This window comes from Cyprinodon tularosa, unplaced genomic scaffold, assembly GCF_016077235.1.
Source record: "Cyprinodon tularosa strain WSP-4 unplaced genomic scaffold, ASM1607723v1 ctg766, whole genome shotgun sequence".
Lineage (NCBI taxonomy): Eukaryota > Metazoa > Chordata > Actinopteri > Cyprinodontiformes > Cyprinodontidae > Cyprinodon > Cyprinodon tularosa.
Genome location: NW_024039525.1, coordinates 157,547 through 182,352, shown reverse-complemented (window position 1 = coordinate 182,352; position 24,806 = coordinate 157,547). Strand labels below are relative to the sequence as shown.

Sequence of the window (24,806 nt, the reverse complement as noted above, 5' to 3'; positions counted from 1 at the left end):
GATAACTTACCTTCTTTAGCTGCAGAATGAGCAGTGCTGTACATCCCTGCTTTTCAGGTCAGTTCGTAACTTTGCACAGGACACAGATCAAGGAACTTTCCCTATTTTGATATCGTAGAGAGCTTTTACTAAAGTTCAATTTTTGTCTTCATTGCTTCTGACGTTCCATGAACTGCTCAAAGCAGGTTTAAAAAAATGTCAGCATCTTAAAATAATACACTATTGGCTTTTTATTGAATAAACTGTAGATTATGTACACAGACATAAAATACCTGCTGGTCCTGATAGCTAAACATCTGATGGCTGTCTGGGGTCTCAACGGCACTGCCGCTGTGCTCAAGTAGCTTTGAAGAACAAAGCCAGAGGCAAAAGAAGAGAAGGGAGAAAAAAACGGAAAGGCAGTCTTGGCAGAGGCTTTTGCATGGCCTGTTTTTTTATGTGGCCTGAGGGCAGGTTTTGTTCTTGCGTTACTGGGTAGGTTAGTATATGGGAAGGGTGTGACAAGTAAATTCTTCAGAATCATCTTTCATCTGCTTTGTTAGAAACGATTCCCCTAGAAGCAGAGTCAGATAGATTTTCATCTGTGCTTTTTCCCATCCAAGGTTTTTGACAGCATTTCCCTTTAAGTTAAATAAATATAAAGGAGGGTAAAAAAACATTACTCTTGAAAATTGTTACTATATGACAAGCCTCACTTCGTATCTGTTTGTTGCAAATTTGGGATAAGGTAACTTTTTTATTTATACATTTCAAAGCAAAATCATTAGCAGCTATTCTGCAGTACAAAGAGAATAATGGCACAACACTAATGTCTGAGACGAAATCTGCTGAGCCTACAAGCACAGGCATCTCTCTTGGCGTTGAGACAGTCAGTGATTCATATTTTTTTTTCCTTTTTGTATTCTCTTCTGCATATTTGTGTTGCACCTTTTCAAACTAACATTAAGCAACTTTTTTTTTTCTTTGTTCTTTAACAACTTCGTAACCCCTGTTACAGTGGTGTTTGTTATTTCTTGAGTTTAGGACTTTTTTTTCAAATTCCAGCTAAGCCAAGATTCAACCGATTGTTTTGGGGATGTGTAGATGTATAATGTTATTTAATTTAAACCTATGCCATGCAGCCAAGTTGGCGGCTTACTGATTTCCAACTTGATCAGTTCTGAAAGTTTACTACCTGACAAACCTTTCCTCTGTAGAAGTTGTTACCAAAGGAAGAAGATTCAGTATTGCCAATTTTCTTTGTAATTATCAAATTCCAGTGCCCATGATGCAAACGACAGTGTTATTGGGGATGGGCATAATAGGGAGGAACCGACACCATCTCTGAGCCACAGCGATGTTTATTGGACTTCTGAGCATGTCATGGATTGTACATGTTTGAGCATAAGGATGTCAATCAGTGTATTCTGCACCCGAACACCTGAGTTCATAGGTCATGAGTGAGTTTTAAGCTGTTAAGAGATTTTGTAGTCCTATCTTCTGACCTCAGGTAACATGGGACACTGAGGTGTTCGAGAGGAGCCCTAGTGCTGTGCTGAATATGATTGAAGAGAAGAAAGACAGACAAACTCAACAGACCCGAGTGAGTAGAAAGTGTCTGCTGGGGAAGTCTGGTGGCACCCTCGGTCAGGGATACGTTGAACTCCCACCTCTGGGAGAGCTTAGTTGGCCTCAAAGCAATTTTAGCAAAGGGGCAGGGAGTGCTTCACTAACACTGGTCGCAAAGGGAGCGAGGGACCGCTGACCTTGACGGAGGACATTGTCGTATGTTGGAAGAAATACTTTGAGGATCTCCTCCTCCCAGCAGTCTTAACTCCATCGTTGTAAGGCTTCAATGGTGGATGAGATCAGCCTCTTAGTACCTTAGGTCTTTAGATGTTATTTGGCTATCATGGATGACACGCTCCTTTCAACATTTAATGTTGGGGACAGTGACCCTGGACTGGCAGACTCCTTAAGAATGGTGACCAACAGCACTTCTAGGTTACAGAGAATCATCTATCATACAGAGGCTTTGTAAATACTCTGATTAATATCGCTGCGGTTTTATGTGGAGGTCATAGCTTAGCGAAGCCCCAGGCAGGTTAAATGAAATAATCGTTTTGTTTTTTTTCACAAAGCTTTTGTCTATTTCTATAAAGGTTTATGAATATGTAAAATTAAGATTTGAGTAAGATGTAATTCAGTTATGAAATTTTACAAAGTTTTGATGTTTTTGAATAGTTTTTTTGTTTCATTTCAGAGGGAAGCAATTTTTTTTGTTCAAATACAATCCAAAATGTTTAGGAAATGCATCTATGGTGTTATTGTTTTTGTGGTGCTTTAAACATTAAAGCAGTGTTTTGAGCTGACTGTTTTTGCCAGGTTACACTTCTTATTAGATCACATGCATCAATTGAGGAACTAATTATTAGCATTGAGTAATTATGACTGATGCAGACAGGATACAGGAATAAAAGCAATAGGACAAATTTCAGCATTGGGTGGCATGTCCCATTGAGTATAGATCTTTTGACAATCTATTGCCCAATGGTAAATGTTTGTGACATCGCAGTTCATTTCTGTAGGCTTGGGTGAGCAAACAAAGGCTGGGACACATCTCAGATACTCTTTGTACGCTATCAGAAAATGTTTTTTTTATGGTCTTCTTGGAGTTTCTTATCTAAGCTGCCAGTGACTACAAATGTCTTTATGGGTAAATGGCAACAACTCAAAGGGGAAAAAAACACCCATATCTGCTCATATTACACATCAATAGAAGAATTCATTTTATTAGCTTGAGATAACAGCATGCTCAAATAAAACCATAAATTTCTTTAGCAATTCATGGGAAAGTATTCAATTCTTTTCTACTGTCAATGCGGTTTAAAGGGACATTAACATGGTTTCCTTTGTCTTGCCAATTCTTGCTTTTTTATTATGCCCTTCATGACTTGACTTTGTGATTGTTGATAAACTGAACCATTCAAGGGTAATGTCAACTGGATGATAAAGTGCAGGAGCAGTCATTTAGAAGCTTTGCTTTTTGTTCCACATTATCCATGGACACAAAAAACAATTAACCTAAGCCCATGCATGGCAGTTACCCTCACTTAAGGCTAAAGGTAATGTGGAGATTGTTTAAGTTGACTTATTTCACTTAAACTTAAAAAAAATGAAGGCTTTAATTGCAAAAATAGAAAAAAGTGAAGTAAAAATGACCAAGACTCTAGTTGGAGTTGTTGACATTGTGTTTTCTTTTTACATTATGCCATACTGACAGACAAATATGTGGGTTTGTGTTTTTTTGTTATTCTATTGAACAGGGTAGCATTAGTTGAAGCATGTCTTTTCGCAGTGATAACAGCTTGTCATGTCGCTGGCGATCACTCTTCAAATCACGGTCCTGTTGCTTTGATAAATTTTCCAATGAAGGGCTTTGTGTTTTGTTATTAAAATTTTGTTTTTCAGCTTTACTTTTAAAGAAAGCTGTCTGGATTGCCTTTAAAAGGTGATTGAGTAAATTATATCAGAATGAAGAACAATAAATCCCTGTCATTTGAAGCTTAACTGTGCCCATTTGGGATTTATGACAAAATGTTTTCTTTGTTATGTACACTGCTTTTCTTCTGTTTAACTTTGATTTTGAGGCATCATGACACATTAAAATCCCAATGTCTTTAAATTTAGATCTATATGTCAATTTGTCAATGAGCTCAGAATTACCTCAATTTCATATTGTCAATGTTGACTTATTTTAAGAAATCTTAACACATTTCCACACTTATCCATGCTTGTTCTGGTAAGTGCCTGCTAAGCACCTGATGAGTGCTTTCCTAATTTTATCTGGATAGAAATAAAATGTACTAAAGTGAATTCAATGATGTGAACGTTGTTTTTAGTTTTTCCATATAAAAATTCAACAAGCTTCTTTCATGCTGCTGGTCACGTCCAAATATGTCTCCCATTGATTCAGAGTCAGGGATAGATGAACCATCAGTAATGTATGGCATCTATCAAGCACATATGTGTCACACACCGTTCTTTCATGTTACAGGAGTTTCTCATTCAGCAGGGTATCCAGCAACTGTCATCCCAAACTACTCATATATTGATGATATGAAGCCTTTTTGTTTGCTCAGCTGAAGGTTAGAGCCCCCGCATGATAGGGAAATGTAAACAGAAAAGCAAGGAGTGGTAGTTGTTAATGTACAACATTGACATCTTTCAGGACAGTGTCCTTTGATGAACAAATTCATCTTTTAATTTGGTAAAACAAATTTAGAGAACCATGATTTTATATGATGCAAACTTTAAAGGTCATTCATTTTTTTTTTTTTTTTTTTTTCTTAGGTGTCATTCGAACACTAGAGCGGCTGGATCATGAGACAACGCCTCACTACTGGTTAACAGTCTATGCCATGGATCGGGGTGTGGTGCCCCTCTCTAGTTTTGTTGAGGTCTACATCGAAGTACAGGATGTCAACGACAATGCACCACAAACGACCGAACCCGTCTATTACCCCTCTGTCATGGAGAACTCCCCGAAAGATGTGTCAATCATCCAGATAAATGCAGTTGATCCTGATTCAAAGGCCAGCGACAAGCTCAGCTATAGGATCACCAGTGGGAATCCACAGGGCTTCTTTGCCATCAACACCAAGACAGGTAAGTCTAACCTTAGTGTGATCAATATACAATTTCAAGTTTCACATTCTTAATCATGTTTTTATGGATTGTGGACCTAAAGGTTTGAAAAGCAGATTGTTTCTTGGATCCTATGTTCATATGGTTAGGTGATTTAATAACTGCATGTTTATAATACTGCAAATGTCAAAGCACTTCCTTCTAAGTCAGTGGTTGAAGTAATCCGTTAAGATGTAGATTATAAGATAGCACTAAGGCTTCCCTCATCCAAACATGGCAATAGCTGTAAAGGCCTTGAATGCATTGAACACGTAGAGCTTTTTACATTGTTTGACGCAGATAACATTGCCAAGCGGCAACCATCAACCTGCTGGTTGCTTTGCTATAAAACTGTGTGCAGCATGAGCACCATATTTTCACCCACAACAAGAGTGGGCTGAACTTGTTTTTTTTTTTTTTTCCCACTCCAACACTCTAAAGTGTGTTCTCGCATAGTTCTCTGGAAGTGATGTCATGATTAATATTTCATTGAGCTCTTTCAAAGCAGATCAAGCAGCTTGTGTTTCCAGGTAGAGGAGGAAAAAGGGGCTTTTAAGTAGTGGAAAGTGAAGCTTCATTTAAAGATAGAGATTTCTTATAAATGTACATGTGTTGTTGATCAGCTAATATGAAATGTATTAAGACTACTGGTTTAAATTAAGTTAGTTATGCTTTGCCAGCCTACTTTAGCATAATGCTACATTAAAGTATTTTAAATAAATCAGGTGTCATCACGGTTCAGAAAAAATCAAAAGCATGAATTCTTTACCCCACGATTTAGTTGCACTCAAAAAAAGAACAAATTATATATTTTCACATTGCTATTCATTAAAGGACAGATTAATCGAAATGCATAATAACCAAATACACCTAAGATTAATCAGTTAAAAAAAAAAGAAATATTCTACAGACTAGAAATGATATAGTACATATTAAGATAGAAACCAAGCTGCATTAAAGTAAGCTTTCAAAAAATAAATAAAAAAAATGTCTAGAAGACAAGGTTACAGGTTAGGATAAGATTGTTATAACTCTTGGTAGATTGGGGTTTAAAGTAGTCTTTTCTTTTCACTTGTATGTGTCTCCTGACCAGAAATATGATTACATTTACAGTATCCTAGCCAGCGTCCTGACCTGAATCTGATAGAGAACGTGTTAAGGGAATGAAAGATTAGGGTGATGGAAAAGAGGCATTCCGATCTCCAAGCCTTGGAACTAGTCTCCGAAGATAAATAGTTGGGCTGTAACTAACGATTATTTTGCAAATCGATTAATCTGTTAATTTTTTTTTCAATTAATCGATTAATAATCGGATAGCCAAAGGTTCCTCAAATATATATTTATTTATAATATATATTTATTTATATATTTATTATTCTTTTTGTAAAATTACAGCTCTAAGTAGGTTTTTCTGTCAGCTAAAGTCATGTTTTAGAGTCTTTATGCTCCAGTAACTTAATTAGTTGAGGATTATTTCAATAATTGATGAATCACAATTAATCGGATTAATTGTTTCAGCCCTAATAAATAGTGAAAATATGAGTGCAACAACCAGGTCATGTTATATTGTCAATTATTGAAAATAGTATGATTTCATTGATAACCTTTTGAAAAAGAAAAACTAGATTAAAGAATACATTTTGGTTTTTATACGCCTATATTGTTTTAAATACACAAATTTTAAATCTAGTTCTTCCAACTTCATGACTAGTTTTTGGTTTAACTTTATTCATTTGTAAATAAAGAATTTTTTTTTCAGATGATTCTGCCATTTAACCTTATTGATCTTAATCTAAGAGTGATGAATGCAAAATGAGAAGAAAATTGCAAGATTAGCCAAACAACATTAGTAAAAGGCTCCTAAGTTTGGTCTGAAATGTACTGTTGTCCGTCTCACTATTGGGATATGGGCTGAATTCTCAAGACATTATTATGGAAGTGGACTGGGATCCACATGGAAAACATTTGGTTCTCCGGTTCAGTTTATGTCTTTTAAAACATAGTTTAGCTCCTAGAAATTAAAGAAAGATTAATTGGTAAATACATAAAAACTCTGAAAAAGTGCTTCAGTGGCCACAAAGTAACAGCAACTTTAGTCACGAAAATGGGTTTTTAAATAGATTAGGACATTAAAATCTTAATTATCTCAGAAAAGAACTTGGTATTTTTCAAAGAGCAGGTCTAAAAGGTAAACTAATGGTTCATTTCTAATCACGTAAGGCCAGCTGAAATGGGCAGGAGAGCAAAGAGGCTATGTAGGAAAGGGTTTAAAAAAGAAAAGGTGTGCTTGCTGCTCCATGAACACCGTCAGTAACTTCAGTGCAGTTGATCAGGCAGCTGAAGAGGGGGGGCGGGGGGGATTGTAGAGCAGCAGTTGCTACAGTTTGTCCTCAATGATGTGTGTGGTCTTGTTTCTCAAGGTAGTCACATCAACAAACTGCGGTTATTTTTGTTGGAAGTGGTGATGGGAATTTTCTGACCAAATAAGGAGCGGTTATTTAACTTACCTCCCAAACGAGGCCTGCAGCTATTCTACACTCTCCCTAATGGCTAGAAAAAGGAAAACAAATGATAAAGAGTAAAGAAAAATGAGGACTTTTCAGTTTGAACATATGGTTTGTGTTCTGTCAACGTTAATGAAAAAGCTCAGCTAAGCCAAGCTGATAAGAGGTCTTGGTTATAATACATTTATATCTCTGCTAAAAATAGGATTCATAGATGATTTTAAAAATGTTTTAAGATATTTATTATGGCCCAGATAAAATGGGACTATGTGATGAACATGTGTTGCCTTTTATACACCTACAGAAATAACATTTCATTTGGAATGTTCTAAAAATGTCCTTTTTTACACCTAATCATGTTCCCTATTATAAAACGTCCTCCATTGCATCTTGGACTCACACAGATTTTCATAATTCATCACTTATTTAGCACTTGGATTAAGGTTTCTACCCAACATATAGATTTCAAATTGTATAATGAAGCCCCTGCTTACATCCACCTAGGGCAAAATCTCTTTACAGTACATTTTTTATGCCCTAAATAATTTATAATTGTCAGGAGAGCTCACTGAACAATGAAAAAAAAAAATAACATCACGTAGAAGCAAAGGGATAACGCCCGTTCATGCATGTCAAAGCATATTTAAACTTTTATCAGTGGGATACCAGCGGCTCTTACAAGTTCAACTTTAACTAACACTGGTTTCTACAGAGGAGGGAGCATTAAATCACTGCTCCCTCTTTGAGATTTAGTTATTTTTTGTAAGTCTGCTGCTGCAACGAGCTTTGGAGTGGATCAAGAAACGTTTTGGGGAGAAAAAGTTAAAATAGATAACAAAAAAAAAAAAAACATGGTAACAAGTACAAGATGTTCTTTATACAGAGCTTTTTCACATTTTGTCACGTTGCAAATGTAGATGTATTTGTTCGCCATAGAGTCAATTTATGCAGAAGAGGGAAAAGTATTAATAGTTTTCTCATTTTTTTTTCCCTAATGAGTCTGCTTTTGGATTCACACCCTTCTCTCTTAGCCCAAAATAAATACCAGTGGGAAAGTTTGGCTTTGGTCAGCTAATTAGTAAATGTGGTCTTTCTGTTTCATGATTGAATTGTTCTGGAAACACAGTGCTTCTGAAGCCTTACAAGTTGGTTATTTAACACATTGTCTGAAAACAGAAAAAGTATGGTACAGCTGCAAATTCACCACTATCCTGATCTTATTACAAGATTTTACAACAGTGGGGTGATGCACCATGCTGAGGGTGCGTTGCACCCATTTACCATATATTGCTCACCATCAGGTTCTAGATTGTCTAGGGAGCCAATATATTTTTGCTGATGGCGACTGTTAAGGATTTATATTTTAGCAGGGACAGAAATGCTGGCCAGACTTAACAGCAATTAAAAAAAGAACAAAACATTAGGGGCAATAAAGGACTGGAGCGGACATACACCTGATGCTGATAACAAGTGATAACTTGCAAAGGTGGTGGGACAAGCTGCAAAAACTCACTCACACTGAGCGGTGGAGGGCCCAGCTGGAGCTCCAGTTGCAGAAACTATGCTAGTAAGAAAAGAAGTTCACAATCTGTCCGGGAGTTGTTGAACAAAATTGCTGTTTGTGGCAAAAGTATCCCTTTTCATTTTCCACTTGCCCCTCTGTTTTATTGTGTTCCTGTTTTGGCTGTTTGTTTTTCACAAGCCAGGCTACACAAAGTGGTTGGTTAATTTTTTCCAAAAAATCCCTGGGACCATTTTTCTGACCGTTTGGCTAGTGAACTTTGGGAGCTACATGTGGAGAGTGCTGTAGCATCTGGCAAAGTTTCTTTCTTTCAGAAACGTTTTGTCGAACTGAACAGCGTTATTAACCATATCAGCACCGCACCATTGCTGATGTGAGTGTACAGATTGATTTTAATGATTTGTGTAACTTTGGTGCCCGCATCGCAGCTGCACTGCATCCACATGCATTCAGTGTGAGCCTGGATTTAGGCATGTTGATATTTTACCATTTTCAGATATCTACCTCTGAGAAAAACCATGCAAAGCAAATCATCCTTATACAATAAGTTTACAACTAAATGCTATTACAGACAATTCCAGTAAAAAAGATTACATTTTGTGTTTGTAAAAGACGATTAAGGGGCATATATACTTTCTACCACAAAAAGAGAGAATCCTTACAAATATTTCATTATTTATTCAAATCTATTAAACATCTTGAAAGTAGTTCAACACATCCCCACATCATAAACTCCATGCAGTGATTCCACCGCATATTACTCGTTTTTTTTCTTAAAGGCTGAGATTTACTACATCCAAGTCTCTGTAATTACATGTTCTAAATTTGCATTGAAGGCATAGGCACTGTCTTGGCACATCTACAAAGAGGTGGGAAAAAGAAAAGACGTTAAGGCCTGTGTTTTTGTATGGGTTATGGAACTTAATAGGATTATGTTCCAAGCTAAACAGATCTATCATAGGCTACGGTATTTTACTGCCTGCTCAGACCTTGCATATATAACAGCACCAGGACTTAACTTCACGCCTTGGGTGGTGCTGGTCTCTGGCCTCTTCTTTTTATTTTCCACACAGATTCCCGGCGATTCTCTAAAACCTTGGATAAAACTCTATTTCTGTCAAGTAGACAATGTGGAACAAACCTTCTTGATGTATTTTTGCTCCAAAAAAAATCCTAATGTGGAAAGGAGACCAGCTAAAGCTGCTGGGGGAGGGGTATTCCTGACAGATTCATATTATCTAGCTTTTCATTCTGATATTTTGAAAGATGGACTGGTCTAAGTTGTCTTATACCTCATGGCTTATTCCCCTTATCAGACATGAACACAGCTGTTTCAAACTCAACAGCCTTAATATAACAATTGATGCGAGTTGAATTTATGGATAAAGACACCCCAGGATGTTGTCAAAAATTCACAGCAGGATCTGAGACAAATACATTTATTTATATTCCAATGATAGGGTTTTTATAGAGACAACAAAGAAAGTTGAATAGTAAGAACAGAATAAAAGCAAAGTTCTTGCACATTCAACGCTTCAGATCGCCAGGCCATCTCCCACCTAGATTTATTTTTCTTCAGATTTTAGCACTCTTGGGTTCTAATTTTTCAGGCAGGTTTTCCACCTTTATCTGTGAGTAAGTGAGCAGTGATCATTACCAGCTGAATCACTTTCTGTCCCCTCGAAAGCGCTTTTTCTCTGCAACAGACTTTGACCGAAGGCTTTATGACAGAGCACACGTTAAGATTGATAACCCAAGCAGAACAAGCATTCAGAATAACATGCACACACACACAGAGCAGGAAGTTTACTGTGCCAGCTTTCCCTAAGGATGGTTTTTACGATAGTTGTCTTTACTCAGCATACGCTCATTCTTTTACTTCCTGTTGTATGCAACCTGTGTTGGACTTTCTTTAACTAATCCAATTTCCTCAGTATTGAATAATAGTCTTACTGATTTTTTTTATGATAGACTATCATTAATTCAAAACATGTAGATTTGTGACTATTTTTTGGGCCAGTGAACACTTCACCTTAGAATAAAGGCTGATCTCTGTCATCAGAATGAGGTGTGGTTTCAGCTGATAAGAGTCGTATCTCAACAGATGGCTCCACACATATTTGTTCTTGCTTTTAAAAGATTTATTTTAGTCTAACCACTGAACCTTATACTTCCTTATAGTTAGAGGTAATTTCTGTTTTGAATTGACACTTAAAGTACTAGTTGTTATGGTCTCAAAGGATATTCTGTTTACAATGCATCTGCAGCACAGGTTAATGTCCATGAAAGGGCAGGAAACAGCCATTGGGGTTTGAAGCTGTGGGTCATCCACTTCTTGTTTCTCTTGTATCGACCTTTAGTCATGCTTTCCCTGTTTAAAAGAGAAAACAAAAACATTCTGGTGTTATCAGTGGTTGACCAAAGCAGTAACCGCTCTAAGAGGAAGGGAGATAGGAAAGACATACTTCTAACAACTTCCTGCTGTTTCCGGTCATTTTGCAGCAAAGTCCTTTTTATTGCTCTCTGGACATTAAGTAAATAAAAAAAGTTCTTTTTTTTTTATTTAGTGGTGCTGCTGGCCTTTATCAGTAGCTTGCCATAATGCAGGACAGGGAAAGACCAAATGCTGAATTTATTATATGGTTTACTACTGAGCCACATGGTTGCCACGGTGCTTTCAAGGTTTATTGTAATTTTTATGAAACAAAGGTCATCATGTTTAATTGGTTGCTAACCATTAAAAAACTATAAACGTCACCATTCTACTAAGTTTGTAATTCTCATTACTGAGTTTTTAATTTGTTTTTGGTTTTACCAGATTTCAAACTCTCGCATTTACTCCTGGCGTTGCTGCCTTTCCAAATACAAATTATTGGTAGAGCACAGATTAGAATATGTTGTAACTGATTTCTCATGTTTGTGAAGATTTTGCCAATACTGATTTAAGTCAAGATTCTCTGGTCACAGTTCTAATTGTATTTGTGTACTTTATTCCGACCTGTTATCCCACATATACTATGGCATAATGGCAGTGGACTAAAACCAATAATTTGATGAGTATTGAGTTTCATCCTAAATTGGAATTCTGAGTTTCAAATTACAAATTACTATTGAAGTCAGAATTCTGGAACAAAAATCATTAACTTTTTCTCAATCTTTTTTCAATCCGATTGCTTCTGATTTAAGCCCGTTTTGTGGTTGCCACGACATGGGTGACTGAGACTTTAAACAGGCAGTTCTGGGATAGGAAAATCCAAACCCCCGAAGATCCCTATTGGCTATATTTCTCTGATATAATACAGTAATATTTTGAATTAAAATATTTCTGCAAAATATTTAGTTTGAAGTATTTAAAGCTTAATTGGAGCTAGTCTGAGGGTGCAGCCTTTGGAAATCGCACCACATTAAAATTTTACAGTAGCATTTTTATGCTTGCTTAAAGTTTTCCTTTTTTTTTTTTTTTTTTACTATTTTTGCAATTTTTCCAATGAGTTCTGACATACAAAAAATTTACCTCACATGACTGATCAGCTGTCTCTCTTACCAGCGTCTTGAATGCAAGTGTTAGAATCACATTTCTATCTTGATGTCTGCTGATGGCATGATATCGCTAATATTACCAGACACAATAAAGTAAGCACAACTTGCCCGATTTCAACACCTTTAATAAAACCTTGCTTAACCATTGATTTGTGGTCTGTGTTAGCTTGCTAACTGTATTTCATGTTTACTACAGCCAAGGGTAACATTAAAGTATGGCGACATTACACTTAGATGGCCTCATTAATCCCCTCCAATGGATGGAAACATGTCTAATTTGCCTTTTCTGTTTGTTTAATTTTAAAAGTTTTCTCTAAAAGTGCATCACATTTGTATGGAAAAAATGCTAATTGTTGTCTTCCAAGGTGAATGGAATGCATCTATAATTTAGTCCTTTTATGAATTATCTTTTTTCAGAACTCTAGTAATTTCCTTAGGACCCTAATGTATTTATGAATGCTTCTAATTTAATGTACATAACCTACTTGGATGTCATTAGTAATCAGTGTATTTAAAGAGGATATTTTTTTGATAGCTTAATTTTTTTTCAAAACATGCCAAACATCACATTCCCTTTAACGCTAATGGAATGTCCATCAGGTGCTGGTTGGATGCATCAGTTAAAGAAAAACCTCCTACTACTACTCCCTACAGTTTGGATTTGCTTTTCAGGTTATAAGTATCTCATTGGCTGATTTGTGCACCAAGTTGAAATGTGTCCCAATTCTTAATGTAGATATTCACAGTGTGCCAGGAACAACGCTCACTTAACAGTCTTCAGGATGCATTAATTCCCCCTAGGTCTCCATTTGAACACTAGCTGTAGAGCTGAAGGATATGGTTGAGAGTTCCACTGTCAATTCACTGTTTTTTTACTCCCCATCGGAAACTAGCATGGCTGTAATTACTGTCGGCCCTGCTCGCCCCACGTCTCTGTGTCTGTCGGTGTGGGTGCGTGTGTGTGTGTTCTTCTTTGGTCAGCTCTGGCTCAAAAACCAGTTATTTTATGGTTCTTTAACATTTAGAGAGTGATAAAAAGGTATGCACCTTTATTGACTAGAACAATAGTGCCAGCAGAGTCCTGAGACCACCTCTGGTGACTGTCTGGCCTTGTGGAACATATAACATCTTTAGAGAGATGTTTAGATTTGAACTGTTTTCAGAAAGCATTATGAGTGGCTGAATATTACAGATCTTGCAGTAATACCTTTAGGAGCCAGCTGGGAGCCTATCAAACAAATTTCACCAACAGCCAACAAAGTGTTCCAGCCAGAACCCAGCATGGTTCAGAATAGCTGCAAAATCAGCCATTCATTTACGGTTTAAATATAACTGATTTTCCAATTTGGAGAGCATGAAAGGGTAAATGTAAAGGCAAATGGTAAATGTAAATCATAACCTACTATTCCACAAAAAAACATTTACATGCATACTTATGGCATCTTTATTACTGTTTTTGTTGGGGTTTTTTTTGTGTGTGACTACACAAAGCACCTACATTTCCTACAAAATCTCCAATATTTTGTAAATATGCTATGGTTATTTGTACTTATTACACAGCCGCTTTAGTACACCTTGAACAGAAATATTGCAAAATGCCTAACAAAATTGTGTGCAATTTGAGTAATGATCACCAAATAAGGCTGTTAAAGTCATAAACAACAACAAAAAGGTTTCTTTGTCGCCCTCATGTTGTCAGGGGACAAAAAGATAATTGCAGCACTTATCCAGCTGGAATTACCGCTCAGAATACACAACACAAAGAAGGAATCATATTCAGAACTGTTACAAAAACTGACTAAATGTATATATGTAGCAGTATAATCACAAAACCGGAACGTAGTAATAAAACTAAGAGTAATTTTTCTTCCAAAATAAAGTAGAAGTTTCATAAATCATTCTTTCAAATATCATGAATTAGCCTCTTATTTTAGACCAATAATAATATTAGCTTAATCTTGTGTCATCAATCACAGTCACATGTTGATAGAAACTGTATAACACCTTGAAGCTTTTTAATTACTCAGATCTCATAGCACAATATCTTGTTGTAACCCTCCGTGAGAGGTCACACTTTTTACCTGGCTGCACATGATGAACAACCATTACACTTAATCTAAAGGGGTCATTTAGCCTTTTCTCTATAATAACTCAATGAATTCTTAATCTGCTATCAGATTTCAAAACAGTAAAGCAAGCTGTTTCATTTTGCACCATTGCGGCGTTGCCAGTAAGAGGGGCTAACCTTGGAGGTTGCAAGTCTAGCAACCCCAGTGGATAACGGTTACACAGCGCATCTTTAAATAATTGACAAACGATATAAGTGATTGAAAGGATTACATATGTGAAAGAAGTGTACAGTGATCTACATCATTTTAAGCGTTTGTGGTGGCACAAGCAAGTCAATACAATTAATTGCAATATATTTATAAAGTTGGGATTTATATGTACAATGTTTGTGAAAACATAAAGAAACAATCCTATGTAGATTTTTTTAGAACTTAAAATTTATGCACAAGAGCAATACATGTTGATAAGCTAAAGCAGTCTTGCAGGGGGAAAACATGTTTTTGAAGGATGAGAGGATTTAAGAAGCTTCATAAAACTCGAGTTGCTTTTTACCTACGCTGATAAAATCATAGGATTCCTCGTAACTACCCGAGTTCAAACAACTCGGCAAGCGACCGGCGTTAAAATCGCCTCTGCTCTTATCAGCATGTTGCGGGAATACCAGCGCCTGGTTGACTCGCTAAATTACATTACACCACTGAATGCCACATATGGACGTCAACACACCACACCAGTCTCTTCTGATCTAACAAGCCGAAACAACTCTGTTTACATTTGATAAACATGGAGCAGCACTGGTGGGAGGGATTGGGAAAGATAATAGAGGCGAATAATAAAGCACACTGACTACACCCTGGCTTCCTTACATGTTGCTCTCCATTGTTTACTTTCCTGATTTCTGTAGCACCGGTGACATCATCAACGATAACCCAGTGGAATGGTATCACCAGACACACGGCTGCAGGGGAAAACAAAGGCCATGCAGCTTGCCAGTGAAGGGTTAGGCACAGCTTTGTTTTTGCTGTGGGAAGGGAGCCAAATGCTGATTTTTAGCGGTTTGACCGATGTTTTAAAAAAACACACCTTAATGATGTATTTTCAGTGGGAAAGAGGCTATTAAATTTTGTACTTTCCGTCCTTACCCCACGTTTCTCGTCTCAGTCTGTATTAAAAATCAATGCATACTTACCATCTGCCCATATTATGCCCCTCAACCAATCGGTGTCTCATCATGTGTGCCTCTATCTCTGATCCCCTGCTCTGTCATTCAAATCTGAAAACAAATCTCTCCCCACTACAGAGACAGTGCACCTATGAAAGTTCACTTTTACATAACAAGTTAAAGTAACGTGCTATGTTAGGTTACAAGTAACGTAATGCCTTTACCAACCTAAGTAAAATAATTGGTTAGATTACTTTTTTGATGAAAATCTAACATAGTTTTTAATGCCATTATGATGTAACACAGTTAATCCTTATGCTGCGCATAAATGTCTCCTCATGCACTGTTTATTGCCATCTTTCTGTCTCGTACTGTCTAACAAGATCTTATTTCAAACACCTTTCTATTCATAGAACCTATAAATTAGAGAGAAGAAAAATATACATCTCATTAACACGTCGTCTTTAAAGCCTGTTACTTAAGTGTTGAAGTGTAAACTAACTATACCAGTTCATTCACATGTTTATATAATAATGTTTTACAAATTCAGTATTTCTCTAGCTTAGGTGAAATTTCATTTAAAAGAAAGGGTTGGCATGGTGATTATACTTCACTATTAAAATATGTAGCTCTTATGACACTCATTTATATGTTGATTGAGTAGCAGATTTGAAGATACATAATTTAAATCAGACTTGTAGATGTGGTGTGAAAATAGTTTTCTGTATTCCTCTGTGAAAGGGTAGGGGAGGTGAAAAACATGGCCGTCCATCATCTCTGACCTTAAAACGGCAGATTAATAATTGCTAAGATTGTTCGGTTTTGATGTAGCAAACAAGAACTATTTGTTTGGATGATAATTCTTGAAACACTGTGCAACATGCCAAAAAAAAATTTCTGGATAACACATTTATTAAAGATAATTTGCGGTGCCTTGGCTGCAACATCTTTTTTATGGAGGATGTCTTCTCTTTAAATATATATTTTTTCTTCTGTTTGTTTTTTTTTTTTTGTTTAGAAAAGAGTAGCTACAAAATTTAAATAAGCCAGCACTTCTTGAGCTACCATGGTTAGCAAGTAAAGCAAAAAAATATAGGTTGCACTTTCAGATATCAACATTTTCTGCACAAATATAAGAGGACTTACATCTCTTCAGCTTACTCTGAAGATTAAATAAAGCCTAAGACCAGGAGGATTATAAAAAAGAAGAGCAAGCAGCAATGCCTCTCTCATATCCCTCAATCTCAGCAAGGGTATGGCTATTTCTGTGGACCTATAAGTTGTGGCCTGCTATTCTTGTTGCAGGCATATGTGCCACTGATGGGTTTGGGTTTCCGAAATCCTTCGCTTTATGCTAATCAAATGCACTGTGGCAGGCAGAAAACTCCGGTGCGGTCAAAGTTGGCATGCCTACTCTACACTCAGGCTCTGCAAAGTTGTAATTACTCTGGGAGTGAGTGCTGAATGCTGCCTATAATGGAGAATGTAGCAGTACCCTTCCCCCCTGCTCCTTCTGTTCTTACCTTGTTTGTGAGTTTGGTGCAAAATTACTTTAACCAGAAACTCAAGACTTTGTACTTTCTCTATCAAAGTTTTCTCTGAGATTGATGTCACATGTCTTCAGTCAGTTTTTTTATTTTTTTTTTATGGATGAAAGTGGTCCGTTGAAGCATTCAGACTAACAGCATGTTTTTTTTTCTCTAAACTTTCTGTGGTATACGATGTCCTTTCACTAGTGTCTGCTGTCTGACATAGCCATCTATTTATTCAACTTGTGGAGAAACTAAAAGTAGGGTGTCATGACTACATTACTATATGGGTACTATTTGGAGATCTTGGTTATATTTCACACATGTCAGAATATGGGGGGCTGCCTGGTAACAGGGAAGACCACAGGCAAAGCAGTCACACAGATGCAGCCATGTTGCTCAAACAAATGAGCTAATTAGCAGGATTGAGATTAGTTCAACCCACAGTCCGTGGTAGCATTCATTAAGTGTTTTTTGACTTCTTTTTTTTTACCAATCATGTGTTTGTGCTATTGGCTTTTACCATCATAGTGTTTGTAAAGCTGTTTATTTGAGCTTAATAAAAACCTTTGACAACAATGACAATCCTTCTTAGAAGGGCTGAAATCAGATTAATCATGATTAATCAATTTTTTAAATAATCATCAGCTATTTTAGTAATAGAATAATCGTTAACTGGAGTATAGAGACTCTTAGCCTTTAGCTGACAGAGCAACCCATGTAGAGCAGTTATTATGCCAAGATTGTAAAAATATCTAAATATTTTGCTTTTAAGATAAAAAAAAAAAAAAAAAATTGCTGCTCTCAATATGCTCTATCCAAAACTCCTCAAATGAAAAAGTTTGAGTTTCACCTGGTTTAATTTCGTAAACAGTCTTCGTCAACGATAATGTGGCAGATTCATGGAAAAAATAATTGACAGATTAATCCATTTGCAAAATAATAGCTGCAGTCTTACTTCTTACTGAATGTATTGCATTGTTTCTGATAAACGCTAAAAGGCTCGGATGAAAATAACTTTACCCTGAACTATCAGCAGTTGGAGCATAGATATCTCACAATATGAAATGTATTTTATATTTTTTGCAAAAGTATTTACAATTCACAGGCCTGCAGTAAACAGTAACAGCTTATCTTTGTCAGGGGAACTAATATTAACGAGGCCATAAATTGCTATTTTATCAGCAATTTTTCATAGTCAAAAAAGTCATCAGAAAATAGTGAACTGAACCCACCTAATTTGTTCTTCATATGAATAAAGAACAAAAAACAAAAATAAATAATGCTAAAACCTTTAGGAAAGGTGATTTGATCTTGTCTTTCTCCAAGATCGTATCATTGCTGACATTGTAGTTCAACCAAAACAAATTTATTAGCTGTTTCTGTGTAAAACTTGCATTGAAGATCTTAACATTACCTCCAAGCTGTTCTTCCCAGCGTTAAACAGTTTTCACAAATGATTTATTAGGAGCAATGGTGGTGTGTACCAAACCTACACATAAAAGAAATAGAACAGAGCTGAAAAACACTTAATCAAAATCTATCAAAACAAGGACATAATGGTCAGTTCTTAGTGATAAATGATCTAAATTGGGAAAGCAGAACATCACACCATGCTTCATTTATCGAAAACATGCTTCAGTTTTGTTTTTCTCTTCAGTTAACTGTCTGAATCACTGTTTTTCTCTGCTGTGTTTTTGATACTGCCTCTGGGTCAGTTCGCCCATCACCGTTTATACCCCTACAATGCCACTTCATCCCCTCCTACTGTTGTTTCATAACTGTTAACAAACCAATTCATACCTGCATGCCTACTGCTTCATCTCATATTCATATACTGTATACATGAAACTATTTACCAGAATATATACCTAATGTTTCAGTTGGTTGGCCAGGCAGAACGTAATGAAACATCAATTTACATAATTCATGCATAACATGTCTGTCTGTATTAGAAGTAAGAGGAAAAAGGAATGATTTTGTTTTTTTTTGCCTTTTGACAGACAAGGCTGCAGCTCAAACTAATTCCCCTTACCTAATTTATACCTTCAGAGTGGGGGTGTGTGACCAGGTATAGAAGAAAGAACCAGACACAAAATCTTCCTACTGCAAAAATAGATTTTATTTCCAGACTGCCCTCACATCGAGAGCAACATTCATTTTGGTTTGATTTGGCATTCAAAAAGTGTTATTTTCAAGCATGCAGTTTAAACAGATACTTAAGATCAAAGCAAGATTACCATTTTCTTTAAATCAAAATCAAAACAATGCTTTTTATTTTTTTCCCCTGAACGAGACCCAACTCTCACACTTATTCTTGAGTTATTATAAAAAAAAATAAAAATCAATTCAAGACAAGTGCTGCAAAAGGATTCTAATCAGGATGAAAAAATGTCAGCTACCAGCAATAACTAGGTATAAAATGTTTGAAATGTCCACTGGGCAGCTACCAAACATCCATGAGACTAAGTTTCTACCCAAAGAAAATTGGGTAACAAAAAATAAAAGATCCAAAGCTTCAGAATCAATCTGTGACGCCAGATTAAGCGTGATTAATCGATTATTGAACTAATTGTCAACTAATTTAGCAATCAGTGTTTCTGTTTGGCTGTGATACCATCCTGAAGAGAAATATCAGCTGTGCTGCTGCCATCAACACCCTCGTTTATAGATGTTGGAGATCGGCCAGTTTTCCAGTGTAGTCCTGTTTCTCTGACTATGACTGGCGGGATGTGCTCTCTTCATCCTCTGACATGGGAGCTGGCTCGGTGCTCATCTGCCTAGCTGTGTGTTTCCTGGACCGGGCCGCCTTTTACAGATGCTTTTTGTATCTCTGCTTCTGTCTCCTTGAACCCCAGTCGGCCTCGACAGATGGCCGCTCACACTGAGCCTCGTTCTGCTGGAGGTTTCTTCCTGTTAAAGGGGAGTTTTTCCTCTCCACTGTCGCTACAAGCATGCTTGGTGTGAGGGATTACATTGGAGTCAATGAGTCAATGCAATCAACTGATTTTACTTAGATAGAAAACTTTGAATCAATTTGACTGTATGATCTGGTGAACTGTAAAGTGAATTGAGATGACGTGCTGTGAATTGGTGCTATATAAATAAACTGAATTGAATTGAATTGATTAATCGTCAACTGGAATGTAGAGACTCTAAAACATGCCTTTAGGTGACAAAGTAACCCACTTAGAGCAGTAATTATATCAAAATTGTGAAAAATAAATACGTAAACTTTTTACATTTAAGATAATGTCAGTATGCTCTATCCAGAACTGCTCAAGTTTTTGTTTCACCTGGTTTCATTTTGCAAAAAGTCTTATTTTAGTAACTTTTTGCTATCCGATTATTAATCGATTAATCAAAACAAAATCGACAGATTAATCAATTTGCAAAATAATCGTTAGTTGCAGCCCTATTGTAGTTATGAACATCTGAGTTTCATGTGGACATACAGAGAGTGCAGCCCCACTAGGACAGCCAACAAGTCTGCTTGGACCCCAGCAGGCAGGTGTGGGGTATAGTGTTATAGGTCACACAGAATCTCAGATCAGTCGATCTTCTTTCAATCAAACGATCTCTCTACCCAACTCTGACAACTTCTGTTTGTCTATCACTGTATTTTTTTAAATACCCAACTTAACTTGAGAAATAGGAAGCAACATAGATTGCTGCATATATTTATGCTTGTATATCTTATCTGTTCATATTAGTTTCATGTATTTATGTAAGTGTTCATATATATTTATGTGTTGTTAATTGTCTTTTACAGGTCTTGTTACCACCACTTCAAGGAGACTTGATAGGGAGCAACAAGATGAGCACATACTTGAGGTAAACTTTTTATTTTGACTTATAATCTTCTATCTTATTGCTGTGTACCTACTCCAACTGTTTAGTCTGAAATTAAATTATGTAGCAACATGATAATTAGCAATATGAAAAAAGAGGAAAAATACAAAGGTTAACATATTCAGTTTCTCAGAACAAGGAAAAAAGAAAATTGAGCTAGGGAGCTGGGGATTTTCCATCTGTGAGTTTTGGCCTTTCCAGCCAACTTTGACTGAGTGCCACATGTTGCCAACCGAGAAGTCTTCATAGATATGCAAGAACGGTCTTTTAGGAGTAATTTCTCCTACTGATTTCCGGACGGGGTAGGAGTGAGAGGAGGTGTGTGGGAGAGGCTGGTGACTGTTCCTTTGTTCTTTCCCAATGTTCCGTCTCCTGGATGGATGGAACAGGCTGAGACAGGAAACGGCTGTAAACCTACCAGGCCAATGTCTAAACTTGTGGGATCTAATTGAGCAGATTTTTGTCGTCCTTTAATGTTTCCTTTCCTCTTTCTCACAGCACAACCAAAGCTGATAATAGCTATTTTAATTATTTTTTATGGCTGACAGAGAACAGATTGACCATTTTTTAAATTGCTGTTAAAAGCAACACAAATCAGTGATTTTTTTTAGGTTATGATTAGGGCTAATTCCACTGTAAGGTCATAGACTGCACATAGTTGAAATAAAATTAATGGACTATTCTTGTTTTTTTTTTTTGTTCTAAAAGTAAATTATCTGATAAAATAAAATGAATAACACAAATAAAACAATGGTGATCTAATGTATTTTTCCATGACTGTATTTTTCTCTATAGCCTTTTCACTGCACCAGCACTGCTGCAGAATTGAAGATAAATTTAGGAAATAAAGAATTTGCTTCTGCAAGAAAACTAATAGGTTGATTTTTTATATTACTGTAAGCAACATAAAAATATCAAAGCTATTCTGTTCAGTAGTAGAGATTTTGCCTGTGGGTATTTGGTTTCAGTGTAAAAGTGTAAAGATTACAATTGTTTTGTGCAAGTTCTGAGCAAGAGCTCGTGTAAAACATTTGGAGTAAAAGGAATCACTACACAATGTCAGTAACCTAGAAAAATAACCTCTAAAAATGTTTTGGGCCTCATATTGATTTTGTATCAGATTTAAACCTCTATTATTGATATTAACACTCTAACCAGAGCTTCAATCCTGTAAAACCAACCACTTTAACAAGACCAGTGTCTAGTCTAAAAATCAAAAGGGACGCAACATTTAGGTCTTCTGATTCAAATGACAATTGTCCAGGACTATGAACTATTAAAGAATAACTCTTTAAAATGCTTTTAATTTTAATTGATGTGTTATCCTTTCTTTTATTCATATTTATAAAATGTCTTTACATATTTATTACTTTTCTTTAAATAAATTCCTTATACATTGCTACGCTTCCTATCAACATTTTGTTGAGAAGTTGGTTATTTTCAAATGTCCACTGCAAATGCATTTCAGTTTTGATAATAAACTTGGATTTTGTGCATCAATATATCATGAAAGTTTTCACACTATATTAAAGCTGGGCAATCAACTGCATTTGCAATTTAACAAAATGCAACTTAAAAATTGCAGAGGCACTCTGGTCACTTTACATTTAACCAGAGTAAATAAAACATTCCTACTCCAGCTGTTTCGGGGGTGGAAGTGTGCTTAAAGAGGGTTGACTGCCACACAAGATCTATGCATGCGAGAAGGGGTTTCTTCAACAAAATATTATTTGCATTTGACTTTTTTTACATAAAAGATGACAGTAAAAAATGAAAGCCATCTGTCATTTTGATAGATAGCAACTCACATCCTGACCTCATATAGTGCAATAGTTCATTAAGAGAGTGCAGATTGCAGATTTAACCCAAGAACAAATATGAAACAGTGAAGAGAAGTCATCTGTACGAAGCAAAAGCCTTTTCATGCACCCAGCGTCAGACATTCACGGCAGACAAAAGTTCTAGATTCTCTGTTCAGTTTGCTTGGAAGATAAAAATTTAAAATAATTGCTTAAGGCCGTTTAATTATTATCATAAAAGCAAAAAGGTAACAGGTAAATATAGAGTATGACAGAATTTCTTTAATTTTACATGGTCAGTGAAAATGACAGACAGTAAAATAGTCTAGCACGACCTCAACATGAGAGTAGAAATAAGCTAATTTTCAGACAAAAACAAAGTCCTGTGACAATAGACTAGACAAGCAAGCCTCCAAGGTCATGAAAATTAGTTCATGTTGTTTGTCCACATGCTTGTGGTTAGTGCAGAGGAAAATCAAAATTCATTTAGATTACAATTTCGGTTGAAAAAAACAAACCTTGATTTTTATGTTTGGGAAAATCTTTATTTTTAGCCCCTCTCTAAGTGAGATAGTTAAAGGAGAAGTTCGGTTTTTAACACTTTTAGCCCATTTCCTGTAGTGTCCAGGATGAAATCGAATGATCGACACCAACATTTTGACAACTGGTCCTGTCTCTGCTTTTTGGCTCATTTAGAATCCACCTCTGGCTGCTTCAGAATGGCTTCCATAGAGCATGTCCGATAATGTCCTTAAAACAACCTTAAACGTTATTTTTTTTAAATATGCTACTCACCGGGTCGTCAACGCTGTTCAATGACGTTCCAAAAAAAGTTTCGTGAAGAAAAAACGTTCCTGTAGTGTTTTATTTAGCATTTTGTAAATCCCATTGAGTTCTGTAGGAATAGTCAATATTCCCCTGCCACCGGAAACGGAAATGGGGCCTGTTTACACAGTTGTAGTCTTTTCGCTTCACTCTGTGTACTCCGACGTCGAGGTGCTAACGTCTCTGTTAAACACTTTAAAAAACTCTGAAAATGGAATACGAAAGGTGGATTCTTGATTCTCGACGTCGGAGTACACAGAGTGAAGCGAAAAGACTACAACTGTGTAAACAGGCTCCATTTCCGTTTCCGGTGGCAGCGGAATATTGACTATTCCTACAGAACTCAATGGGATTTACAAAATGCTAAATAAAACACTACAGGAACGTTTTTTCTTCACAAAACTTTTTTTGGAACGTCATTGAACAGCGCTGACGACCCGGTGAGTAGCATATTTAAAAAAAAGAACGTTTAAGGTTGTTTTAAGGACATTATCGGACATGCACAATGGAAGCCATTCTGAAGCAGCCAGAGGTGGATTCTAAATGAGCCAAAAAGCAGAGACAGGACCAATTGTCAAAATTTTGGTGTCGATCATTCGATTTCATCCTGGACACTACAGAAAATGGTCTAAAAGTGTTAAAAACCGAACTTCTCCTTTAAAGAAAAATTGCAACAAATAAAGCTTTGGGGATCCTATTGCTCCCTAAGGGGATGGTAAAGTGCAGAGTTAATTCTGTTGCTCTATACTTGTGACAGTGTAATGACAATAAAAACGCTTGAAAAACAAAACAAAAAAACTAATGACGGTTCTGCCTGTTTGTCCTGCATTTATTAGAATTAGATGAGTCCCTTTCTGTTGCTAGTTTAGGAACAATCTTAGAGTCTTTGTGCCCAGCTTTTAGTGAGTAAATCAGTTTCACAAGACTTCTAAAGTGAGTTGTGGGACTCAAAACTAAACATGTGGGGCATTTAGATTGGGGGCTGTGTCAGCATTGTTTGCACTAAATGCCAGGATGAGGTGGAGGGAGCACAGGAGGCCTTCAGCTTTTATGATCAGGCACATGGGGGTTGGTAGCCGTCGTGTGTCTGTGAGGGAACGAGGGAGAGGGAGCTAAAAGCAGTGGGGCAATTTCAGAAAAAGGCAAAGCTGCTCCTGTTGTTTCCGAGTCTGTGCTCAAGCGGCAGGATCAGAGGCCTTGGTCAATGGAAAGAGGGGGTGGGTAAACAGCAAAAGTGGGACATGCCAGGACATGCTGAGTACTCAGGCTCTGGGATTGTAGGAAAGGCAGTGTAATCATAAAACAGAGGTAAACGAGCTGTTCACATTGTTGCCAGGA

At 36.6% G+C, this 24,806-nt stretch overlaps 1 protein-coding gene across 8 annotated transcripts in view; it reads left to right on the top strand.

Annotated features, from left to right (window-relative positions):
* fat1a (FAT atypical cadherin 1a) overlaps positions 1–24,806 on the top strand; it is a 99,126-nt gene that overhangs the window by 20,943 nt on the left and 53,377 nt on the right. For all 8 annotated transcript variants that reach the window (XR_005279427.1, XR_005279428.1, XM_038270544.1 and 5 more), the window contains exons 3-4: positions 4,333–4,647; positions 20,765–20,826. Coding sequence is in view for 6 of the 8 variants with exons in the window: in XM_038270544.1 (XP_038126472.1) it covers positions 4,333–4,647; positions 20,765–20,826 (377 nt within the window). In the remaining 2 variants the exon portion in view is untranslated. The remainder of the gene's footprint in view (positions 1–4,332; positions 4,648–20,764; positions 20,827–24,806) is intronic.